Source organism: Delphinus delphis, chromosome 2, assembly GCF_949987515.2.
Source record: "Delphinus delphis chromosome 2, mDelDel1.2, whole genome shotgun sequence".
In the NCBI taxonomy this organism is placed as follows: Eukaryota; Metazoa; Chordata; class Mammalia; order Artiodactyla; family Delphinidae; genus Delphinus; species Delphinus delphis.
Window position 1 is genome coordinate 105,323,213 of NC_082684.1, and position 23,780 is coordinate 105,346,992.

Here is a 23,780-nt window from a genome sequence, read left to right on the forward strand (position 1 = left end):
CGTCAGAGCCAGGCCTGCCCAACAAGAGTGGCCAGATGCCAGTGCCTGAGTGTCACCATGGAGCTCCTAGGGGTCAGAAGAGGTCCCTGGCCGGGGGTAGGAAGAAGTCTGAGTGGAAGCACATGTGGCCCCAGCTGTGAGGAGGGGAGGAAATGGGGGCAGGGACCACTCAGGGTTGGCAGGAAGAGAACTTGGCCTCTACCTCTAGCCTTGTCCTGCCACTGTGAAGCCTCAGCACTCTCTAGGACACTTCTGTTCGGGGTCCCCCCAGCCTGTGTATGGACATCTCCAGGGATTAGAAATATGCTACTCCTCCAGGTGGCCCATTTCACTTTTAGGAGGATCTTCCTTTTATGGAGTCTAATTCTGTTCTGCCTTCTGAGGCCACACAGAGGAAATCTAGACTCCTTTTTGATATAATAGCCCTGCAAAGGTATAAAAAAAGTGATCATGAAACATCTCTTTTCTTGATGAAACCTCAAGTTCCTTCAAGAGCGCCTTGAGTGAAATGGCACTGAGGGTCCCGCACCAAGCTGGATGGTCCCCTCTGAACATGTCCACTTTGCCAATGTCCACCTTAAGCTACTGTGCCATGAATGTCACACTTCACAGGTGAGCTCTTCAAGGGAAAGTACAACTATCATCAACCTCACTCTGGTCAGTAGACTTTCAAGATCTTATTTTGCTTTTCTGGCACCTGTGTGGACTCAGGCTGAAGTACCCTTTTCCACAAGCTTTGGCACAGGAATTGAGGTCAGAGGTCAGTGACACCTTCCTTATGAAGCATCATCAGCTTCCACACCAGTTATCAAAGCTCCCCAGACCTATGGCCCATCTCAGTGCAAGTCATTAGTAGCATAGTAAGTTAATCAAACACAGGTCCATCCCCCCACTTTGCTCTATTTTTCCTTCTCTTGATTCCACTCGTTTTAAAGGTCTCAGCCCTGAGCTCAACAAAGCCCTAGATTTCTGCTGGCCCTGCCCTCCCGTAGGAAACTTCTGCCCTTCTGCTGCAAGCTGCCCTTCCTGCCAGCCAATCTGCAGTGCTCTAGACTGCTTGTCTGACCTCCCTCCAAGAGCTCCCACAGCTCCCAGCTCAAGGCAGCTGAGTCCCTAATGCTGGAGGGTGGAGACTCTAGGTCCTGCTGCTCTGGGATGAGCTGGCCACTCCGGCACTCCAGGGATTGGAGATGTGGCCACAGCCATGCTGGGGTAAGTGGACACCAATTAAAGGATTACCGGCAACAAGAAGCCACTCTTGATTCTGGTTTGATTGGACAGGGAATTTGGGACTCAAGTGTAGAGCTGCCCCAGCCAGGTGCCCTCCCCAGTCCACCTATTCTGATTCAACATCCGATTAGAGGGGCCAGGAATTTCTGCCTCAAATTGTAGGTCCCTTCCAGAATAAAGTTACCATTACATGAGAGGGTGACTCTGTGGTCAGGGGGCAGCAGTTAGGTGGTCAGGCCCAGGACACAAACTCCACATTCTTAGAAAGACACCATCCCAGCCCAGTCCTCTCCGGGTCTTCTTGCAGAGTGAACTGGTCCTTTTCCTTCCTTTCAAGTCTTTTTTTAAGGGTCCTTCTGTATCTCAGCCAGCCCTCCTTTTCCACAACAGCTATATCTTCTCATTCTTTAAAACATGCCAATACCTCCTGGCAATAGTTGCTGCAATTACTGCTCAACCCAAGGGATGCCATTGACAACAAACCAAGCCACTGCCTCCATTTTTGCTAGCACCTGCCACACTTCCTTCTAATCAGCTACTCCTACTTTCTAACCCCACCACCACCATCATCACCCATCCTAAAAGGCAAGTGTTATTTCCAGGTTCTAAACTCTCTGCCTGTTCTAACTCTCCTGCCTGCTCCTTCACAACTTTCTGTGCCTTTCCTTACCATCACCTCCCCACTCCCCTCACCTCATGTTCTCCTTTTCCCCATTTAAAAATCATATTCAAAACCCTCCTCAGATCCAGCCGAGGGTAGAAATGCGACACCTCCTTCTCAGGCGAAGAGCTTCTTAGAAAGCAGAACTCACCTTCCTCCTCAGATACCAAAAATATGCAACCTTGTCTATATGCACAATGGGTCTTAGGGCAAAATTACAAGCAACTTGGTCTAAGGACTAGAAAACCCCCGGAGGAAGATAGGAATTGTATACAGTGTGTCCTGGGCTATAACTGAAAAGGGAGGCCTGGAAACAGTGGAGATCCTAGTTTAAAATATCAAAGAGCAGCTAAATTACTCACTTCAAGCATCAAAGATACAATCAACTTTCTCCGTTTTCACAGAAAATAGAGGCAAAGACTATGGGATTAAGTTTTACAAGTAATATCTAGTAGACTTTAGTCTATTTATATCTATCTATCTATAAATAATACCATGCCCATCCATGAAATGAGATGGTGCTACTGACCCACTGTCACATGAGCACTCACTACGGTGGAGGCTTTTCCAATTTTAGAATTGACTTAAATGGCTTTATCGTATCCTTTTGACACATTTTCCATACAATCACTTACACATTTGTTGAGTTTTCAGTATTCATGCACTAAAAACTCAATTTCAATTTGCAAATAATAGTAAATATTATAAAAAATAAGAGCATGTTAAAAGGCCAATACATGACACAATGAACTAGTTCAAGAATTCATCTGGACCTAGGTCTCTAATGAATAGATACCTGGGAAATAGAAGAATCTGAAGATGCTTTGGAATTACAAAATAAACAGTTCAAACTTGGAAAGGCTTGACAAAAGCCAAAAGAAATAGTTACTCATAAAAGAATTAGAATTCTAATTGAAAAAGCAGAAATCTGATGCAAATTTAAATATAAATAAACGCAAATAAAAGTGATATTGCCTTGGGGGAGGGGGCCAGTGGGGGGGGGTCTTCCATTTTTGTATATATCTAGGCCAAAAGTCAATACATAAATAAAACAATTAAACAAAGGAAGAAATTCAATAAGAGATCTTGCCTTTAGGAAAGTCCCCTCTATTTTTACATAAATATATACAGGATCAAGAAGATAAAATCTAACCAGGCTCAATTCTAGATCCCCAGGAATTTAAAACTCCCGCCCCCCCCCCCCCCCCAATTTGACAGATGCAAGAACTGAGGCCAAGAGAGATCAAATGACTTAGTTACAGAATCCACACTGGAACCTAGGGCTCTTGATTTCTAGTCCCTGGATTTCTTCATTCTATTACACTGCCAGTGAGTTTATTCTCAAGGCTATGTAGAAACAGGGAAAATGTCCAGACATAATGTTAAGTAGAAAAAAGTAGGATACAAAATCAGAGGCAGTGCAGTGCTAGTCACACCTGAGTAATCTCAGATCTGCCCCTTACTAGTTCCATGACCTTAGGGTCAACCACTCTGAACCTCCAAAAGAATAATAGTAGTATTGATATTTATCTCATAGGATTGTTATGAGACTAACCAGGAGAAGGAATGTGAGAATAATGTCTGTCATATAGAAATGTTTGATGTTAACCACTGTTATTATCATAATTATACCATAAACTCAGCTGTGAACAGAACAAGGACTGGAAAATGATATGCAAAAATGAAAACAACTGCAAAGATGGGATTATAAATATGCATGTTTTTTATTTCTCTAATAATGCTATATCATTTTCCAATAAGAAAACGGTGTTTTTTTTTTTTTTTTTTCAGCCGTACCGCGCGGCTTGCAGGATCTTAGTTCCCCAACCAGGGATCAAACCCAGACCCCTGTAGTGGAAGCATGGAGCCCTAACCACTGGACGACCAGGGAATTCCCCAAGAAAAAAGCATTTTAAATAGAGACCTAAAACAAAAAAACAAACCCATACTGGGACTTGAGTCTTAGTCTGCTCTTTCCTCCAGAAGGACTGAAGGCTCCCAGTTTCTAAGACTGCTGTGGCAACTGTTGGTGGAAAAGGTCAGGCTTTGGACAACAGCCTGAATCCCCTGGAAAAGACAGGGAGAAATGTTCCAGAATCCAGAAGATTCTGTCTCAGATCAGACCCTGAGAGAACTTTGTAGCTACCGGTTGAATCAGATTCTTTCAGACGCATACATGCATTAATTCAGTCATTCAAACATTCTTTGAACCACTAGTGTATACAAGGAACTGTACTACGAGCTTTTAATGAATTAGACTGACCCACTGGATGAATTTAGAACAATCTCCATTATATAAGTGAAAAAAAAAAGCAAGCTTCAGAACACTGTGTATAGAATGCTACCATTTGTATTAAAAATAGATATATAAATATACATATTTAAAAACTTGTAAATGCATAGAATTGCTCAGGAAGGATACATAAGATATAGAAACAGTGATTAATTCTGGAGAGGGGGATGTGGAACTGAAGGCTGACCTCCATTGGGAAGCTTACTTTTCATTGTATTCTCTTTTTGCATTGTTTGGACGTCTTACCATGTATGTGTATTAATTTTTTCCAAAAATGAAAAAAAAATTAAAAACAAGTAAAAGAAAGTGTGCCCAGAGCTGAATACACAGTGATGACCAGGGCAGGCAGAGGGGTTTTTCTGCAGTCTCGGGGAAGGCAAAGTGTGTTGAACTTGCTGAACCACAGCTGTTTTCAAAAGCCAGACTGTTTACATAAGTTAAGGGAAGAGCTCTTTCTACACCAATTAGCTTATAGTAATTCGGCATATCATTTTACAGAGATAAAGGAGTTGGAAAATAAATACTAGTCATTTGTCAAGCCTTAGAGTGTATTAAATTGTAGTTTCTACAAGGGTGGGGATCTTATCTGTTTAACTTGATCAGTAGAGCATTCACTCCAGCAGATAAGTGCTTGTTACAGCAAGCATTTTCTGATAACAAATGATAGCACAACTATTTTAAAACATCTTTAAAAAAAAAGATCAGAAGATATTGGACCCTGAGGGAACCATGTTCCCTGTGAGGGTTGGGCCACTTTTCCTGTAATAGCCTCACCAAAATAATGATCTTCAAATGGCAAGATAAATCCCAATGAGAATGAAAGGTCACAGAGACACTGCATGTGCTTTGGAACGCCACAAGCAAATGTGATGCACAGGGCCCTCCTTGGGGTGAAAAGGCACAGACTGACTCCAAAGAGAACCTGGTGCTCAGTGGGGCACCCCAACTGCAGGGGAGGTAGGAAAGCAGTTGTCTGGATGGCTGCAAACTGTTGATAAGCTGGCAGCCAGCCAAAGTAGCCGGGTCACTAAGGCAACACAGCAGCTGACATCATGGACTTTAGAACCAGATGGGCTTGACTTATAAGGTCACCCAGCAACTTATTTAACCTCTCTGAGCCTCGGTTTTCTTCTCTGTACAGTGGAGGCTAACTGTGAGATCACTGTGAGGACAAAGTGAGAATCACTGCGAAGTGTTTTTAGAAAGATGCTGGGCCCACAAGCAGGACTTAAAGTGCTGTTAATCATCACTCTTACTAAACAGTGGAGAGATGTCCCAGACCGATCATAACTGACCATCAGCATCAAGTCTGAATAGCCGGCAAGGTACACTCCACCCTGACACTGTTTCATAGTCAATGTGTTTCATAGTCAATAATCCCTGACATTGATAGTGTTTCATAAACTAGAAAATGCTTCCATACTTATCACCTCACAAAAGCCTGTGAATCGAGTTGGATGGGAAATACTAGGTCTATCTTGAAGGGGAGGGGCTGGTGAAGTTAAGAGGGTTTGTTAAGAGCTGGTTGAGGGCAGAACCCAGGCTGTGACCCAGGTTTCTTGGTGAGTGGCTCGACATTCTTTCCACTCCATACCATTCCCAGGAAGGAGATAGATCTGAGGTCAGGACAGGTCAAACCTGTGATTTCACCACCTCCTCTCCCCCAGCTCCAGCTATACTGTCTCTGAAAGTGGTTCGGCCATCCATTTCAAACGCTTCTATCAGCCTCCTCTATAATCTGTTCCTGTGAATGGCCCCGGGTGCAGGGTAGGCACCCTGCAACTGGAATTAGGAAGGGATGACAGCTGAGTTGGGGCCAGCTCTGGCTCTGCATGCAGCCGGAATCAGGCCCGGTTTGCCCTCGCTGCCTGCTTGGGAAGCAGGGACATGGTGGCCTTGCCAGGTATGGCAATCATTAAGAAGCACTGTTTCTCTGAAACTGAAACAAGCGCTAACCTTTCCCAATGCCATTAGCATTTCCACTAAAAATCTGGCATTTGATAGAGGAAGAAATTTTTTTTTCAATTGTGAAAAGGTCAGGCATATTTACCTGACTTAATAATTTATCATTGATATTCAATGTCTTCCTTGAAGGATCGCCTCTAAGAATGCAGTCAGCACCCACTTCCCTTTGCTGCACTAGATCCTGCTGGGCCCAGCCCCACATCCCACCCATGCAGGGCTGCAGCAGCTACTCGGAGCAGAGGTCAGAGGACACCTCCGCACAGCCGGCTCCTTGTGCTAGGTCAGGTCCTAACTCTGCCATCAGAGAAAAGACAGCCCAGCCTCCCATGTCTAATCCCAATTCTGCCACGCCCGAGTTCCCTGTGGCAGGGGTGATATCAAGGCCTCTTGAACAGTGCAAGAAAAGTACAGAATTCCTCCCTTCTATCCCTCTCCCTCCTCCCACCAGTAAAGGGTTCTCTTAGTTTGAAAAACCGTTTGTAGGAAAGATGGAGGTGCCCAGGAAAATTTCAATAAGCCCTAAAAACCAAGGCTGCTAGCTCAGGGGAGAACTTGGAGGTGACTCTTGACCAGCATAAGACCCTCCCCTCACCCCTTCAGAAGTACTGAGCTCCTGGTTTCCACACCACAGCTCCAAAATCTAGAGAGGACTGTCCTTGGGCAGCAGGAAACACTGTTCTCCCTCAGAGATGGGACAATGAGGGAAGTCTTAGGTGGAGTAGGGTAGGGCCAGGCTCACTGGAAGAGGAATACAAGAGCCTACCTGCATGGTAAGAAGATTTTTTTATTTGAAATATAGTCTGAGCAACACGGGTGCAGCCGAGATGAGGAGGGGCTGGCCTGCCTGGGGCAGCAGCCTCTCTAATGGCACAGGAGCAAGAGTACAAATATCCCAGTGTCTCTGTGCCCCAAACCCCGCTCGTCAGGAAAGGCAGAACAGCAGCAGAACAAGGACGCACAGCTCCTTCTGAAGGGGGTCTGCCTCTCGGTGCCTGCCTGACTTGGCTGCGTTTCCTGCTCTCCCGGGTTCCAGACAGAGGTGTGCTGCAGAAGTTTCTCCCCCCACACAGACAGGATGGGCCAGTGTGACAATTAATTCTCCAGGACTCTTTTTTGGGGAACGAATCAGAGAAGACAGAAAGGAACGGCATGGTGACCAAGGGCCCTCTGCAAGCCAGGCTGGGCGAGCTCTCTGAGAGGGACTGCACCAGCACCCTCATCCCCCTTCTCAGGCTCCAGTGGCAAGAAAGAGAGCTGCTGTCAGGAGCCCCTGGCTGAAGGCAGCGAGCGGGGAGCCTCCCAGAAGAGCACAGCTGCTGAGGGGTTTCTAGCTGAGGTGACAGCATCGGGGTTGGGCCACTTAAGCAGCCTGGGGCTGGAAGGACGCAGACAAAAGTTGGGGTACCAGGAAGCAGCACAAAGCCATAAATAACAGAAGCAAATTCAGAGCTGTGAGGGTCCTGGACGACCCTGCCATCTCCTGGGGCTGGGGGACACCCAGCCCCCAGCAGCTCAGGGCAGACACTGCTCCAGGGCCCAGCCAGCCACACTCACACCGGGGTGGAGCCTTCTCTTTCCCACTGTCCGCGTGGCAGGCGGAGGACACCACGGCACCACCCGACTGCGCACTGCAAAGCTTCCAGTCACACCTGTGGGGACGGTGTGTGGCTGTCCCGGTCCTGAGAGGCCTGTGGTTGACTCTGAGCATCTTGGGCACCATCCTCATCAGGGGCCAGGCCCAGTGACCTCCTGGCCTCTGAGTCACCCAACAGAGGCTCCTCGGCACACTCTTCCAGTCCGTTCTCCCTGGTCTCCACGGACACCTCCTCCCCAGAGCCCTCCTCTGGCTCTGCCGCCTCTGCCTCTTCCTCCTCCTGGTCTCTCACCTTGTGGACGATGAAGAGGTGGCGGCTGAGGGAGCTGGCAGAGGTGTAGCACAAGCCACAGAGGAGACACTGGGCTGTGGAGCTGTCCTTCTGGTGCTGAGGTATGTGGCTCTGAAACTCGAGCCCTGAGTCTGTGGCAAAGCTACATTTCGCACACTGGAAAAGGGACTTGTGCCTTTTGGTGGAAGAGACAGTCGCGCCATTGCTGGTGTCTGGAGCATCCCCTGCTCTGCTGACTGGTCTTTTCAGATGGTTCACCTGAAAGGGGAAACGATGTGAGCCCAAGACACGAGCCCCCCAAACAGGATAAACGCAGCCCAAGGACTCACAGAATCACCACCCAGGCCAGGCTCACCGCAGCCCTAAATTCTGGTTTAGGTTTGGTTTGTTTCTTATGTTTGTTTGTTTAATGTAACACATACATGTGGCACAACATTCCAAAGATGTGGGAAGGGTACAGAAAAGATTAAGTCCCTCCTACCCGGCTCCCCAGCCCTGCTCTCCAGAGAACACCGTATTACCTGGGTTCTGTGTGGCTCCTCCAAAAGATATTCTATCCGTACACAGAAGTAAAACTACTGCCTCTTATGAAATGATAGCATTACACGCACACTTCTCTTCACCCTGCTTTTTTCACTTAAAAACATATATTGACACATTTCCTTATGCCCAAGGCCAAAGATATCTGACAGATAAATCTTAGAAGCAGAACTGCTAGATCAGAGGATGTATGCATTTGGCAGAGAAGGGAGGGTATGCATTTTAATCATAGACAGATGTTGCCAAAATGTCAACTGACACCCTTCCTGCTGTGTGTGAAAGGGCCTTTGCAGACCAGGGCCCTTCTCTGAATAGCCATTAAAGAAACTCCTCAAAATCCAGGCAGTTTCCCAGACATGCCTGCCCCTCTGAGGAGCAGCCCCTCGCCGTGGAGTGGGAAGGCCCTACTGTGAGGAGGCTGCTCCAGAAGTTGACCAGAAATGGACGAGGTCATGAAATAGGGATGAGGCCAGAGGACAAAGGTCCAGGAGAGCAGGAGTCTAGGTCTGGCTCCTCTGTAACTGGGGGTGGGGGTGGGGAGGTGACTCAGCCAAGCATGGCCACCCTCACCTAACAGTGAGTCCTGCCTACCCCTGCCTCCTAGGACTGCAGAGGGGCAGAAGTAGGAGGGTATGTGTGAAAGTACTCCGATGGCCACAGAATGCAGCATACACCCAAGGAAGGGGGTTGCAGTGACAGGGAAACATAAAGAAAAAACGGTCAACGGGCTGCCTCGTGAGTCTTTGTTCCTGTCCCTTCTTTGTGTGCAGTCCCCAGGCAGGTCACACAAGACTAGAGAGTGACTGGCATTGAGGGACGCTGTCACTGCTGGCTGCTCCATGGCCACAAGGACAAATGGGCTCCCTGTAGCCTTCCTAGTGCCCCTCCAGCTCCAGCCGCACTGGGCAAGCTGCTCCAGTCGGCAGGGGCCCCACACTCACCTGAGGGGAATGTCCGCCCGAAGGTCTGACTTTGGACGTCTGGCTCAAATCAGGGTTTCTGATACCATGCATAAGGCTGATGTGGCTCTCCAGGAGGGAGGGCCGAGGAAAGCTGGGGCTGTCCTCTGTGCAATACCTGCAAAAGTACAGCCGAAAGAGGTCATGTAAGATGACAGGCTCCGGGGCCCAGGGGGGCCAGGCAGGTCTGGCAGGCAGGCAGAGGCAAAACTGCTTCTGGCTCCAGCGGGGAGAGAGTTTGGAGCAGGCAGAGTGGCCCTCAGGCTGGCTGGGTGGTGCTGGGTACTCCCCAGAGAAATCTAGCCAGCAAGCCAGCCAAGGTGGCAGACAACAACAGCATATCAGAGTATCTGTACTGGCCCTGAGCTATGACTGCACTCTCCACTCTCTGGTATCAGGGTCCAGAGACCCAACTGCTGGGCTAGTGGTCAGCCTGAAAGAGTGGCCTGTCCTGTCCTAAAGCTCGGACAGATGGTGCTGCAGCCTCACAGCCGAACGGGGCACATGCTCACATTGCCACCACTCCTCTCAAACCTCAGGGCCCTCCACTGCTGACTGGCAGGCCAGCCTGGGGTTAGGGAGTTGGGAAGGGGGAGGGCTCCAGAGCCACCAGGCTCTAGCAGCTTATTTCCGGAATGCCCTCATTTCTGACCTAGCCACAGCATATTCCCGTTAGAAACCTGCTTATCTCTTGCCTTTGGGCCCTAATCTCACAGCAGAGAAAAGCCCCAGTGGTACTATGGACAGTCTTGATAAATTCAGGCCTCCTGGCTCCCGCCCCCAGGGACTCACCCACAAGTGTAGACTTTCTTTACTGTGTCGTGGTTGTTGCGGATGTGTTTGCGCAGGCTGTTGGGGGTATGGAAGGACTGTTCACACTGCCGACATGGGTACCGCTTCAACGTCTATGGGAGATGACAGGATGCAAAGCATCAGAACCGTAAGACAGTTCTGGGTGCGTCCTTCTTCTCAGATGATGAAGGCAGAAACGAGGATGCCCCAAGACCTCAAGATCTGTAGTACCCACCATGCCCAAAGCACCAGGAAGTCATCCATACAAGGGGGCTATGACCCCACAGGACAGAAGTCCAGAGAATCTGGGGCTGCACTGTGCCCGTGTGGCTACACTTACCCGACCATGGCTCTTTTTCATGTGGGACACATAGCTCTCCCGATCAGGAACCCACTCCTGGCACTCCTGGCAGGTCCAGCCAGTGTTCCTCAGCCGGGGCCTGGCCTCACCCCTGCGATGGGCTTCTGGCCTGCCCCAGCGGCTAGAGGGCAGGGAGCTGCCCCGAGCAGCCACATTAGTGGCTGGGGGTTCAGTGGGAACTCGAGAGCCAGGGCGGCTTGAAGATGTGTCTGCTGAAGACTGGAGGCTTGACAGCTCGTCCACGTTTCGGGGAACACCGTGGGTGCTCTGGGGATGGGGAGAGCGATTACTGACTGGGCAAGGGGAAAGATGCACAGAGTCAGACCCCCGGTCTGAGGCATGTGCCCTTCTCCCCAGCCTCCTTCCCCAAGGCGTCCCACCTTGACATGTTGCATCAACTCTGGCTTCTGCAGGAACAAGAGCGGGCACTCAGGGCACTTGAAGACGCCCACCTGCGCCTTACTGGCATTCTGGTAAAAATGCTGCTGAATGTGCCTCTTCTTGTTGAAGACCATTTCACAGGAGCACTTATAAATGAGCCTGACGAGACAAGCCCCAGCGTGTGAGGTACCCAAGGCTGCGCTGGCAGAACCACAAGGCCCCTCCACCCCATCTCTGATCTCTCTGAACCAGAGTCAGGTTTGGGGAAGCAATACTCTGAGCCAACGTTGATACTCAGCAGACTCAGGTGTCTTTAGAGGACTCCAGGCATCTCTGCCACTAGCCCAGGCTTCCCAGTCCATCCCAACACCTCCCCACAGAGCACCCAATCTATCAGCTCTGCTCCACAGGCCTGCTGGCCCTGGAGCTGCACTCACTGGGAGGGTCTGTGGGGCTGGGTGGGATGCTGGGTGGCGCTGTGGTCCGCGGTGCTACTGGCAGTCTTGAAGGCCATGGGGCAGAATGCACATTTGTGGAAAACCTGGCAGTGTCGCTCCTGGATGTGGCTTTTCAGCAAGGCCAAGGTCAAGTGGACTACCCCACAGTGGATGCACCTGGATAACAGATGTTGGGGGGTGCGGGGGGAGTAGGCATGTCAGACCGAGAAGTAGTGTTGGAAAAGGAGGAATGGAAGACAGGAACAGGGCCATCTCAGGGACCCTCCCTCTCCTCCTCCCTCATGCACTCAGTCTTCTATCCTCCACATGTACACCTCGAGAGCCTGCTTGCTGCCACCTGGCACAATGCAGTCATCCAGGGTGCCCCAAGCCCAACACCCAACCTGGTAGAAAAGGGGGAAGACAGCCTCCCCTCCCCTCACTGGCCAGAAAATATTCTTCTGCAAACCAAAAACTTGAACACAGCCAAGAGAATCTGGTGGGAGTGGAGAGGGTAGAGAATGGTTCAAAAATGACATCAACAGTATCCATTTAAGTGTGATAACAACTGAAGGAGTCCAAGAGGAATTTCAGAAGGAGACTGCAGAAAGCCTGTGTCTTCCGCAAGCTGGAGCCGAACAGGCAGGGATGTTCACTGAATAAAATGTACAACTACGGAATGCTACACTCCCCATAACAACCACATTAAAATAAACAGCCCTCAAAGCCCAAGAAGAAATGCTCTAGAGCAGCACTCTCTGATGGAACTTGCTGTGATGATGGACATGTTCTATATTGCACTGTCCATGTGACTATTTAAATTTAAATTAATAAAATAAAATGGCCAGTTGCACTGGCTACACTTCAAGTGCTCAGTAGTCACATGTGCCTGATACTATTTTGGGTTTTCTTTTTTTTTTATAAATGTATTTTTTGTTTGTTTATTTATTTTTGGCTGCGTTGGGTCTTCGTTGCTGTGCACGGGCTTTCTCTAGTTGCGGTGAGTGGGGGCTACTCTTCGTCACGGTGTGTGGGCATCTCATTGCAGTGGCTTCTCCTGTTGTAGAGCACGGGCTCTAGGCGCGTGGGCTCAGTAGTTGTGGCGCATGGGCTCAGTAGTTGTGGCACATGGGCTTAGCTGCTCTGTGGCATGTGGGATCTTCCCAGACCAAGGATCAAACCCGTGTCCCCTGAATTGGGGGGCGGATTCTTAACCACTGCACCACCAGGCAAGTCCCCCTGATACCATTTTGGACCGTGCAGCTCATAAGTGTTCTAGTGTCTCCTTGGTGGGACTATGGATAACATTTTTCTTTTTCCCTACCAACTCAAATTCTCTGAGTTTTGTTTAGGGCATATATTATTTTTGTAAAGTATCAACTGTCTTAAACCGTTTTTCTGAAATTGAGGTCTGTTGTACTCTTCTTTCAACTTCAGAATATCTCTCTATAAATACTGTGTTTCCTTCCTTCAGTATCAGAAAATGATGTGACCTTCCTCCAGGCTAACCTGCATCTCTTCAGGTTCCTAGACCCTCTCATGTGTTCAGTCTTTCTTCATGCCTATAAACACACACAGGTCTCCCCTACATGAGAAAACACCTTCCCTGCTCCCAGCTATTCCTCTTGAGATAACTATTATTTTCCGTTTGTTGCAATACTGCTTGCTCCTATAAACTTGACATCCCAGTAGGCTAAATAGAGGCTAGTAGAGAGGCTGTTGCTTTACTGAAAGGACATCCCTTCACTTGAGAATTCTTTGATTCCCAATATTAGCCTGCATTTCAATACATTAGCCCATTTTTGCAATGCACATAACTCATCACAGAATCCTGACTGGTCCTTTTTGTTTTTCTTCCTTTTGTGTGTGTTGGGGAGTGGGAGTGGGGGACAGAATCACCTTTTGCAAACTTAATTAGCAATGAGGAGAAGTGCACAGAACTCAAAGCCTGTTCGCAACTGAGGTCTGTGAGCATTCGTTACTAAATGTGTACATGTGTTAGAGCAACTATACAAACTACTTACACTTAAATTATATTTTCTTTTCTCTCCTGCTAAACAAAATAGTGACCAACTCCTAGCACACAGAAGTACATCCATACCACAAGTAATTATGAGGAGAAAAAAAATCCACATATTTCCAAATTCATCCAAAGTGGCAAATACACCTGACGTGTAAGGAATCTCTTAAGTGGTTTTATTTGTGCAGTTTGACCAAACTCCTACAGGAGCAATGTAAATGCGACTGAAAATCCATTCTATTTACCCAGCAGACATTCCTGGAAGAAACCTCATGGAAAGTAAGAATATAAAGGGGTAAAAGAACATGTGCCAAGTAGCCTCAGTGAAGGACTGAATCAAGCAGGGTTTACAAACTGATGAAAAAATCTGCAGAAGAGAAATCCAACCCTATGACACAGCTCTTTACCAACTGTTTAAGAGAAAAAGAGAAAACAGACAATTATAGAACCATATGCTGTCAAACATATACAGTTTCAGAAAAGATAAAGAGCAGTAAAATATTTAGCTTTGCCAATAACCACAAATAATAAGAAAATAAAACATTATTAAACAGTCTAAACTTGCTCCCTTACGACACTGGTCACAAATTTTCAAGAAAGAGCAGAATAATTTATAGAATTCTAAAAATATAATATTGTAAAACTCTGTAGTAGAGCTCAGTGAAATGGAACATAGGTACCTTCTGAGAATTTCCTAAAAAATATTAATACCCAGGGCTTCCCTGGTGGCGCAGTGGTTGGGAGTCCGCCTGCCGATGCAGGGGATGCGGGTTCATGTCCCAGTCCGGGAGGATCCCACATGCCGCAGAGCGGCTGGGCCCGTGAGCCATGGCCACTGAGCCTGCGCGTCTGGAGCCTGTGCTCCGCGGCGGGAGAGGCCACAACAGTGAGAGGCCCGTGTACCAAAAAAAAAAAAAAAATTAATACCCAGAGAATGGGAGAAAATATTAGCAAATCATACATCTGACAAGGGACTTGTAACCAGAATATATAAAGAACTCTTACAACTCAACAACAGAAAGACAAATAACACAATTTTTAAATGGGCAAAGGATCTGAATAGATATTTCTCCAAAGAAAATATACAAATGGCCAATACATTTATGAAGATATGCTCAACATAATTATCCATCAGAGAAATACAAATCAAAATCATGAGATACAACTTTATACCCACAACAACGGCTATATGCAAATGTCAGACAATAACAAATATGTGAAGAAATCAAAACTCTCATACACTGCTGATAGGAATATAAATGTGGTATAGCCACTTTGGAAAACAATCTGGTAGTTCCTTATTTTACTGCTAAGTATATATCCAAAAGAACTGAAAACATGTGTTACATAATAACTTGTACATGAATGTTCATTAGCAGCATTATTCATAATAGCCAACAGGTAGAAACAAAAAAGGAATGAAATACTAATATATGTTACAACATGGATGAATCTTGAAAACATTAGGCTAAGACCACATATTATATGATTCCATTTATATGAAACGTCAGAAGGAGACACATCTATGAGACAGAAAGTAGTTGCTTAGGGTTGGGGGGATGGGAGGATTGCAAATATAGGGTTTCTTTTTGGGTGATGAAAATATTCTAAAATTGACTGTGGTGACTGATTGTACAACTCTGTGAATATAGTAAAAACCACCAAATAGGACACTTTAAATGGGTGAATAGGATGGTACGTGAATTACCTCTGAATAAAACTGTTACCAGAAAAACACATTAATAGTTGAAGATCTTAAGTATAATGAATACTGTATTAGTGTGTATATCTTCTGAGTTCAACCATAGATCATTGAAAATTTTAATGTCAATATCTTCAGTAATACCTCTAGCTGAATCATAATACTTTTTTGTCTGACATTTCTTACAAAGGCTTGATAAACTAAATTCCTTTTGAGACATTAGGTTTCTTTCTACTCTTACAGAAGAAAGTAAAATATTTAATTAAAAGACAAAAAATGCTATTAATCCATCTGTGTTATTGAAAATTTCTTGGATTCAAGATTCAAATACAAAAATTAAAGTGTTGATTGCATTGCTATTGGATTCGATTTGATCTTGAAACAAGCAGCATACACTTAAGTCAAAGTTAGAAAGGTATTTTCAAACTTTATGAATGCTGCAAAAAACACAGGTTCAGGTGTTTGGTTTTAAAATGTAGCCTGGGATGCTGCCCAGCAATGCTCTTCTGCAACACGGAGGCAAGGGCTTTGTATAACCCCATCTCTGGATTATTTTCTTCCCATACACTTTAGCTTCTCCATTCTCCATAACATGTAAAAGAAATCAGTCTACATTTGGAAATGCTTATACCAAAAGAGAAACCTGGAAGATCACTAACCACTCCCCATCCCTCACCCCAGTATACAAACTATCATCAAGCCCTAATGTTTCTACTTCCTAATCTCTCTCAAATTTACCTTCTCTCCATCCCCACAGCCATGCCTAAGCTGAATCCCTCGGTCTCTCATCTGGATTGCCACACGACCAGTCTCTAATCTCTCCCCTCTAATATACATGTCAGCTTTCCAGAATGATCTTTCTAAAACACAGATCCAGTTGGATCACTCCCCTGCTGCAAATCTTTCTGTAGCTCATCACTGTCCACTGGATAAAGTCCAAACGTCTGCCAAGGAATACAAGGTCTTGCATGGCCTGGCCTCTACCAACTCCCTAGTCTCATTTCTCACCGTTCCTCCGGTTCATCCTGACCTACATCTATTGAAATGCTCATCATTCCTGTAAGCCCTTTTATGTGTGCTGGTATCCCTTGCCTATGCTCTTGCCAGATATGCTCTCCGCCTTTCTTCTACCTAAAACCTCCTAGTATCTCCTCTGTGAAGCTTTCCTGACCACTCCTCAACTATGGGACTTACCACTTTGAATTGTAATTACTTGTGTGCATGTCTGTAACCTATCAGACTGAATGAAGCCCCTTGAGGGCAGGAGCTGGGTCTTAATCACCTTTGTATCTTGAGTGTCTGGCACAATGCTAAAGACAACAGTAAGTACTCAAGAAATGTTTATTAAATGAACTAAATCAATAAAAAAAATTTAATACCAAAGAGAAGAAAACCTTAATAAATTTGGGCAAAATTATGTTTCTGAAGTAAAAATAATCAAGTAAAGCATGAGAAGATGTAGAAACTCCCGAGCAACCAGTAAACCAGTAAAGGAGACCTGATTGCGTCAATGTAAAATGATGGATCAATGAGTTTTGGAGGGAGTGTTCTCCCTCATTTGGATCTTTTTCCTGAAAATGACTTCTTGCTTATATTTGTTCAACACAATGGAGAAGATTCATTTTAATTAAAATAGAGTTTTCTCAGTTTTACCATGAAGCTGATGATTTTTTCCACGCTTAGGCTTTGCTTCTCACAAAGTGACAAAAACTAATCAACACAAAGATACGACAGTCCTTTGAGTTTGGCATCTTGCCATTTGTTAACAAAAATTGAGAACATTTCAAAGTACTGACAGTTGTAAATTTATTACTGAAATGGTACTTGAAAATTAATATGCCAAACATGATAACTTTGTGAACAAATTTATATACTTTTAAAAAACAAACTGACAAAGTGAATGCTTATATATATTCTAATCTTCCCCAAATCTTCCCATTTAAAGCTTTTTTTTTTTTAATTTATTTATTTTTTATCTTTTGGCTGTGCTGCGCATGGCATGTGGGGTCTTAGTTCTCCAACCAGGGATCGAACCCACGTGCCCTACAGTGGAAACGCAGAGTCTTAACCACTGAACAGCCAGGGAAGTCCCAAAGCTTTTTTTTTTTTTTTTTAAAATGTTTAACTTTTTAACTCCTTATTCTTCTTCCCCTTGCTATTCTGTTTCCCTACAAGATTAAAAATGTCTGTCCACATACCAATCAACATTCTTCTCTTATTAGGCTGCAGCCCAGGCCTCTTAAGATCAAAACTCATTTTTTTTCCGCCGTGCCTCGTGGCTTGCAGGATCTCAATTTCCCAACCAGGGATTGAACCCAGGCCACAGCACTGAAAGCACCAAATCCTAACCACTAGACCACCAGGGAACTCCCAAAGGTCAAGTCTTAAATGAGTTCTGGTCCAGAAAAATAACCAGCCACTGGGCAAGCCCAGGACAGTGAGTCAGGTAGCACCCACCTGTAGCCCACCTTGCGGGCATAGTGCAGGCAATTCTCCTTTACATGCGTCTGGAAGTAGGCAGAGCGACAGAGGGCTCCACACTCCGGACAACAGTAGGGGGACTTGTGGGCGTGGATCCGCTGGTGGGCACAGAAACTGCACTGGTTGGGCAGCAGCATCTGGCACACCTGGCAAGTCTAGGAAAGAACAGCAAGAAAGCAGTTCACGCAGGAGCCACAGGCCTGTAGCTCTCCAATCAGAGCTGTCTGGCTTTCCTAGGACATGGGTCAGAATGACCTCCTCCCCCAACCATTCTCTCTTCCAGCTCTCCTAGGACACTAGTGAAATCCACAGGCCTCATGAAGTGTTGACACTGACACCCAAGCTAGCTTTGCCTCTCACCTTATTAATCAAAAACAGACCTGACCGTATTTTCCCAAAGGTTAGTCCTACATGTAGGACTGTGAGTACTTCTCTCCTCTGGCATAGCAGAGGACCACGTTTTCCTTTTCAGAGGCCCAAGGCACTTCTTGAATTCTAAGACCTCATTACACTGCCAGACTCACCAGGGCCTCTACCCTAGCTCAGCAGGTTCCTACTCAACAGCTTTAGTGAGCTGACTCAGGGACTTCCAAAGTAGACCTGAGCCTACCCTGGTTAATGCTCAGAAGCCCCAGTGCAGACTAACTGAGCTTCCATAACCTCAGCCCACTCTGAGGGGTGCCCTGAGCCACAACTGACCACATACACCCACAGGAAAGCATAGGATAGGTAGCAGCTCCTTTGTTCTCAGTCCCAGGAGAGAACCAGAGGCTAACAAGTCCTACAGGCAGACTCATTGAAGCTCTCTAATGGGGACAGCCCAGACAGCCCAGAGGGGGAAAGCAAGAGACTAATCTGGTGCCTGCATCTGAAGAGGCCCTTCTTAGGAAAAAAGGGACAACTGTACTACTCACTAAGGGGGCCATTGACCTGGGGTCAGAGGAGTGCTTAGAGGGATAAGTTGTTAGGGAGGTCAGGAAAAGATCTCTGCTTTAAGCAGCAATATCCAGAATATAGGGCCTCTACAGGACAAACAATCCAGCGTTTTCAACAAAAAAAATTTCAATGGAAAAAAAAGATTAAGGGAAGAGGAATTTACAGATTAAAAGAGACTTAAAAGACATTTTCAGTGTATACAACTGCAATGTATAGCCCTTATTTGGATCCTGATTCAAGCAAGCCAAGTGTAAAATGAAATGAGACAATCAGATATTTTAACCCTAACTTAATGATGACAATACTGAGACATCTGCCATTTGATATTAAGATTTGATAATAAGGAATTATTATTAATTTTAAGATGTGATGATATTATGTCTATGTTTTGGTATTTTTTGAGGATAAAACTTTATCTTTTAGATATATATACTGAAATAGATACTATAATGCTGGAATTTGTTTAAAAGCAATCCACTGGGGGAGAGGTGAGTAAGAACATAGATGAAACAAGATGGGCCACTGAGTTGGTAACTGTTAAAAGAAGGTTCATTATACCATTCTTTCCACTTTTATATATGTTTGGGACATTCCATAATAAAAGGTTTTGTTGTTGTTTTTTCACTATTGCTCTAGGTGCAAAACAGTAAACAAGTATGCTATTTTTTGTGTAAAAATGGAGGAAATAATCACTCTCACACATACACACACACATTTGTTCATATTTGCAAAAAAGGAGCAATGGAGCAGTAAACCAAAAGTCAATAAAAAATGGTTACCTATGGGGAAGGAGGGAACAGGGTGAAACGGACAGGAATGGAAGCAAGACTTTTCTGCATATACCTTGTTATGTAATTTTGGAATCACATAAATGTTTTACATAATTTCAAATACATATACAAAATTAAACTAAATAAACAAAAGCATTCCCTAAAAACTGAAAAACAGAAACAACCTAACTATGTATCAAGTAGGTGACATAACCATGTAGAGAAAAAAATTATCCCCAGTGACTTTTAAAACACAGTATTTTGACTTATACATTCTTAATATGATATATTCTAAGGACAAAAAGAACTGCAAATACACCCTCAACTTTATGCAGTTGTCCTAACATTAGAAACAATATTGATTTTGATATTTAAAAATTGGTGTGTATGGGTGTGTGTGTGTTTATGTGTGTAGTAAGAAAATCTTAGGAACCAAGATTTTCAGTATAAAATCAGTTACATAAAAAGGATAATCTTGGGCTTCCCTGGTGGCGCAGTGGTTGAGAGTCCGTCTGCCGATGCAGGGGACACGGGTTCGTGCCCCAGTCCAGGAAGATCCCACATGCCGTGGAGCGGCTGGGCCCGTGAGCCATGGCCACTGGGCCTGCGCGTCCGGAGCCTGTGCTCGGCAACGGGAGAGGCCACAACAGTGAAAGGCCCATGTACCGCAAAAAAAAAAAAAAAAAAAAGGATAATCTTACATTTTAATACCTGCATAAACTCATGATCTTCCTTTCCTCTTTTTCAAAAAATACTTTTTAGCTCTGACCACTGAAAAGGCCTAGGAACAAATATATCCAGCAGAATAAGCATCTCTGGTGCCCAGAATGTGGCCTCTAAATATCATTTCTCACACACATGCACACAAAAAAACCCCGGCTTCTTGGAAAAACAACTGACTCTAGGTTTAGTACAAGAAATGTGCCCAGGACATCTTGTTGGGGCTCAAAGTAAGAAAGCTTCTCAAGGTTTAATGAGTTCATATCAAAAGGACATAGGAGCCAGCTTGAAGGGGCTCCCACTGATCAAAGATGGGACAATTGAGCATCAAAAAGAATGACTCACAGGACTTCTCTCGTCACACAGTGGTTAAGAATCTGCCTGCCTGCTGAGGAATGCCTTATCTCCTAACTAGTTTGGGACATTAGCCAAGTTAAAATCAATAAGTGCTATAAACCACTTTATGTTGTTCCTCTCAGACTTCACGACCAGGGTGATAGATGGTCTGTGTTTGGAATGTATACACAGCTTGTGTAGAAAGGTTTGAATCAGCTTACAGCTTAAACCAACCCAAACAAGCCAAGTGGAGACTGAGTCCAGGTATGGACTCAGGAAGAGTGGACACCATCATGCTTTGAGGGTCACAGATCACTATCTACAACTTGGCTGTGAACTCGTGGCAAACATTCCTGGCAGCAAATGCAAAAACAATAAATGTTGTGTACAACAATGAAAAAAAAAGAAGAATCTGACTGCCAATGCAGGGGACACGGGTTTGATCCCTGGTCCAGGAAGTTCCCACATGCCACAGAGCAACTAAGACCGTGTGCCACAACTACTAAGCCTGCGCTCTAGAGCCCACAGGCCACAACTACTGAGCCCACACACTACAACTACTGAAACCTGTGCACCTAGAGCCCACGCGCCACAACAAGAGAAGCCACCATACTAAGAAGCATGGGCACCACAACGAAGAGTAGCCCCCACATGCCACAACTGGAGAAAGCCCGCACGCAGCAATGAATACACAATGCAGCCAAAAATAAATAAATTTATAAAAAAATAAAATAAATACTCAAGATATTTTTTAAAAAAAGAATGACTCACAAATCAAAAACATACAACAGATTCACAAAAAAACAAAAAGAAGAGGACACAAGCATAACACAAAGAAAACCATCAAACCACAAGAGGAAAAAGAAAAAGAAAGGAACAAAGAAGAAATACAAAATCAACTGGAAAACAGGTTTAAAATGGAAATAAATACATATCTGTCAGTAATTACCTTAAATATCAATGGACTAAATGCTCCAATCAAAAGACACAAAGTGGCAGACTGTTGATTAAAAAACAAAACAAAACAAAAACAAGAGCCTATAATATGCTGCCTACAAGAGACCCACTTTAGGGTGAAGGACATACAAAGATTGAAAGTAAGGGGATGGAAAAAGATATTTCATTTAAAAGGAAATAATAAGAAAGCAGGGGTAGTAATATATCAGACAAAACAGACTTTAAAACAAAGGCCAAAATGAGAGATAAAGAAGGACACTATATAATGATAAAAGGATCAATACAAGAAGAGGATATTACACTTGTTAACATATATGCAGCCAATACAGGAGCACCCAAATGTATAAAACAAATACTAACAGACATAAAGAGAGAAACTGATGGGAATACAATAATAGTAGGAGACTTTAACATCCCACTCACATCAGTGGACAGATCTTCCAGACAAAAAAACAATAAAGCAACAGAGATCCTAAACGACATACAATAGAACAGGTAGACCAATTGATATTTTCAGAACATTACATTCAAAAAACACACAATACACATTCTTTTCAAGTGCCCATGGAACATTCTCTAGGACTGACCACATACTAGGATGCAAAACAAGCCTCAACAAATTTTAGAGGATAGAAATTATTTCAAGCGTCTTTTCTGACCTTAAGGGCATGAAACAAGAAATCAACCACAGAAAGAGAAATGAGAAAAAAAGATTACATGGAGACTAAACAACCAATGGGTCTAAAAAACCAATGGGTCAATGATGAAATCAAAGAGAAAATTTTAAAATACCCTGAGACAGGGCTTCCTTGGTGGCGCAGTGGTTGAGAGTCCACCTGCCGATGCAGGGGACGCGGGTTCGTGCCCCGGTCCAGGAGGATCCCACATGCCGCAGAGCAGCTAGGCCCGTGAGCCATGGCCGCTGAGCCTGCGCACCCGGAGCCTGTGCTCCGCAACGGGAGAGGCCACAACAGTGAGAGGCCCACGTACCACAAAAAAAAAAAAAAAAAAAAAAATACCCTGAGACAAATGACAATGAAAACACAACCATACAAAATCTATGGGATGCAGCAAAAGCAGTTCTTAGAGGGAAGTTCATAGTGATACAGGCCTTCCTCAAAAAGCAAGAATAAACTCAAATAAACAACCTAACCTACCACCTAAAAGAATTAAAAAAAGAAGAAGGGCTTCCCTGGTGGCACAGTGGTTGAGAGTCTGCCTGCCAATGCAGCGGACACAGGTTCGTGCCCTGGTCCAGGAAGATCCCACATGCTGCAGAGCAGCTGGGCCCATGAGCCATGGCCGCTGAGCCTGCGCGTCCGGAGCCTGTGCTCCGCAACAGGAGAGGCCACAACAGTGAGAGGCCCGCGTACCGCAAAAAAAAAAAAAAAAAAAAGAACAAAAAAACCTGAAGTCAGCAGACAGAAGAAATAATAAAGTTCAGAGAGGAAATAAATAAAATAGAGATTTAAAAAATTATAGGAAAAACCCAATAAAACCGAGAGCTGTTTCTTTGAAAGGGTAAACAAAATTGACAAATTTCTGGCCCAGGTCGCCAAGAAGAAATGAGAGAGGACCCAAATAAACAAAGTAAAAAGTAAAAGAGGAGAAATAACAACTGATACTGCAGAAATACAAAAAACCATAAAAGAATACTATGAACAACTATACGCCAACAAACTGGACAACACAGAAGAAATGAACAAGTTTCTAAAAACATACAGCTCACCAAAACCGAATCAAGAAGAAATAGATAGGGACTCCCCCAGTGGTCCAGTGGTTAAGACTCCGTGCTTCCACTGCAGGGGCCATGGGTTTGATCCCTGGTTGGGGAACTAAGACCCCACAAGCCATGGGGCACAGCCAAAAACTAAAAATAAATAAAAATGTTTTCAAAAAAGGTAAAATTGGGACTTGCCTGGTGGCACAGTGGTTAGGAATCCACGGGCCAATGCAGGGGACACATTCCCTGGTCCGGGAAGATCCCACATGCCATGGAGCAACTAAGCCTGTGCGACACAACTACTGAGCCTGCACTCTAGAGCCCATGAGCCACAACTACTGAGCCTGTGTGCCACAACTACTGAAGTCCGCACGCCAAGAGCCCACGCTCCTCAACAAGAGAAGCCACTACAATGAGAAGCACTCACACTGCAATGAAGAATAGCCCCCACTCACCCCAACTAGAGGAAAGCCCACGCGCAGCAACAAAGACCCAACACAGCCAAAAATAAATAAATAAATAAAATAAATTTAGTTTTTTAAAAAAAGGTAAAATTGGGCTTCCCTGGTGGCGCACAGGTTGGGAGTCCGCCTGCCGGTGCAGGGGACGTGGGTTCGTGCCCTGGTCTGG

General features: G+C 45.1%; 1 protein-coding gene across 2 annotated transcripts in view; it reads right to left on the minus strand.

The window, feature by feature from the left end:
- Positions 1 to 4,223: 4,223 nt before the first annotated feature.
- Positions 4,224 to 23,780, minus strand: part of ZNF592 (zinc finger protein 592) — a 59,561-nt gene continuing 40,004 nt past the window's right edge. For both annotated transcript variants that reach the window (XM_060005366.2, XM_060005364.1), the window contains 7 exons: positions 17,685 to 17,863; positions 11,506 to 11,682; positions 11,068 to 11,227; positions 10,667 to 10,954; positions 10,327 to 10,439; positions 9,517 to 9,652; positions 4,224 to 8,293 (listed from right to left, as the gene is read on the minus strand). In XM_060005366.2, the coding sequence (XP_059861349.1) occupies positions 7,793 to 8,293; positions 9,517 to 9,652; positions 10,327 to 10,439; positions 10,667 to 10,954; positions 11,068 to 11,227; positions 11,506 to 11,682; positions 17,685 to 17,863 (1,554 nt within the window). In that variant the 3' untranslated portion in view covers positions 4,224 to 7,792. The remainder of the gene's footprint in view (positions 8,294 to 9,516; positions 9,653 to 10,326; positions 10,440 to 10,666; positions 10,955 to 11,067; positions 11,228 to 11,505; positions 11,683 to 17,684; positions 17,864 to 23,780) is intronic.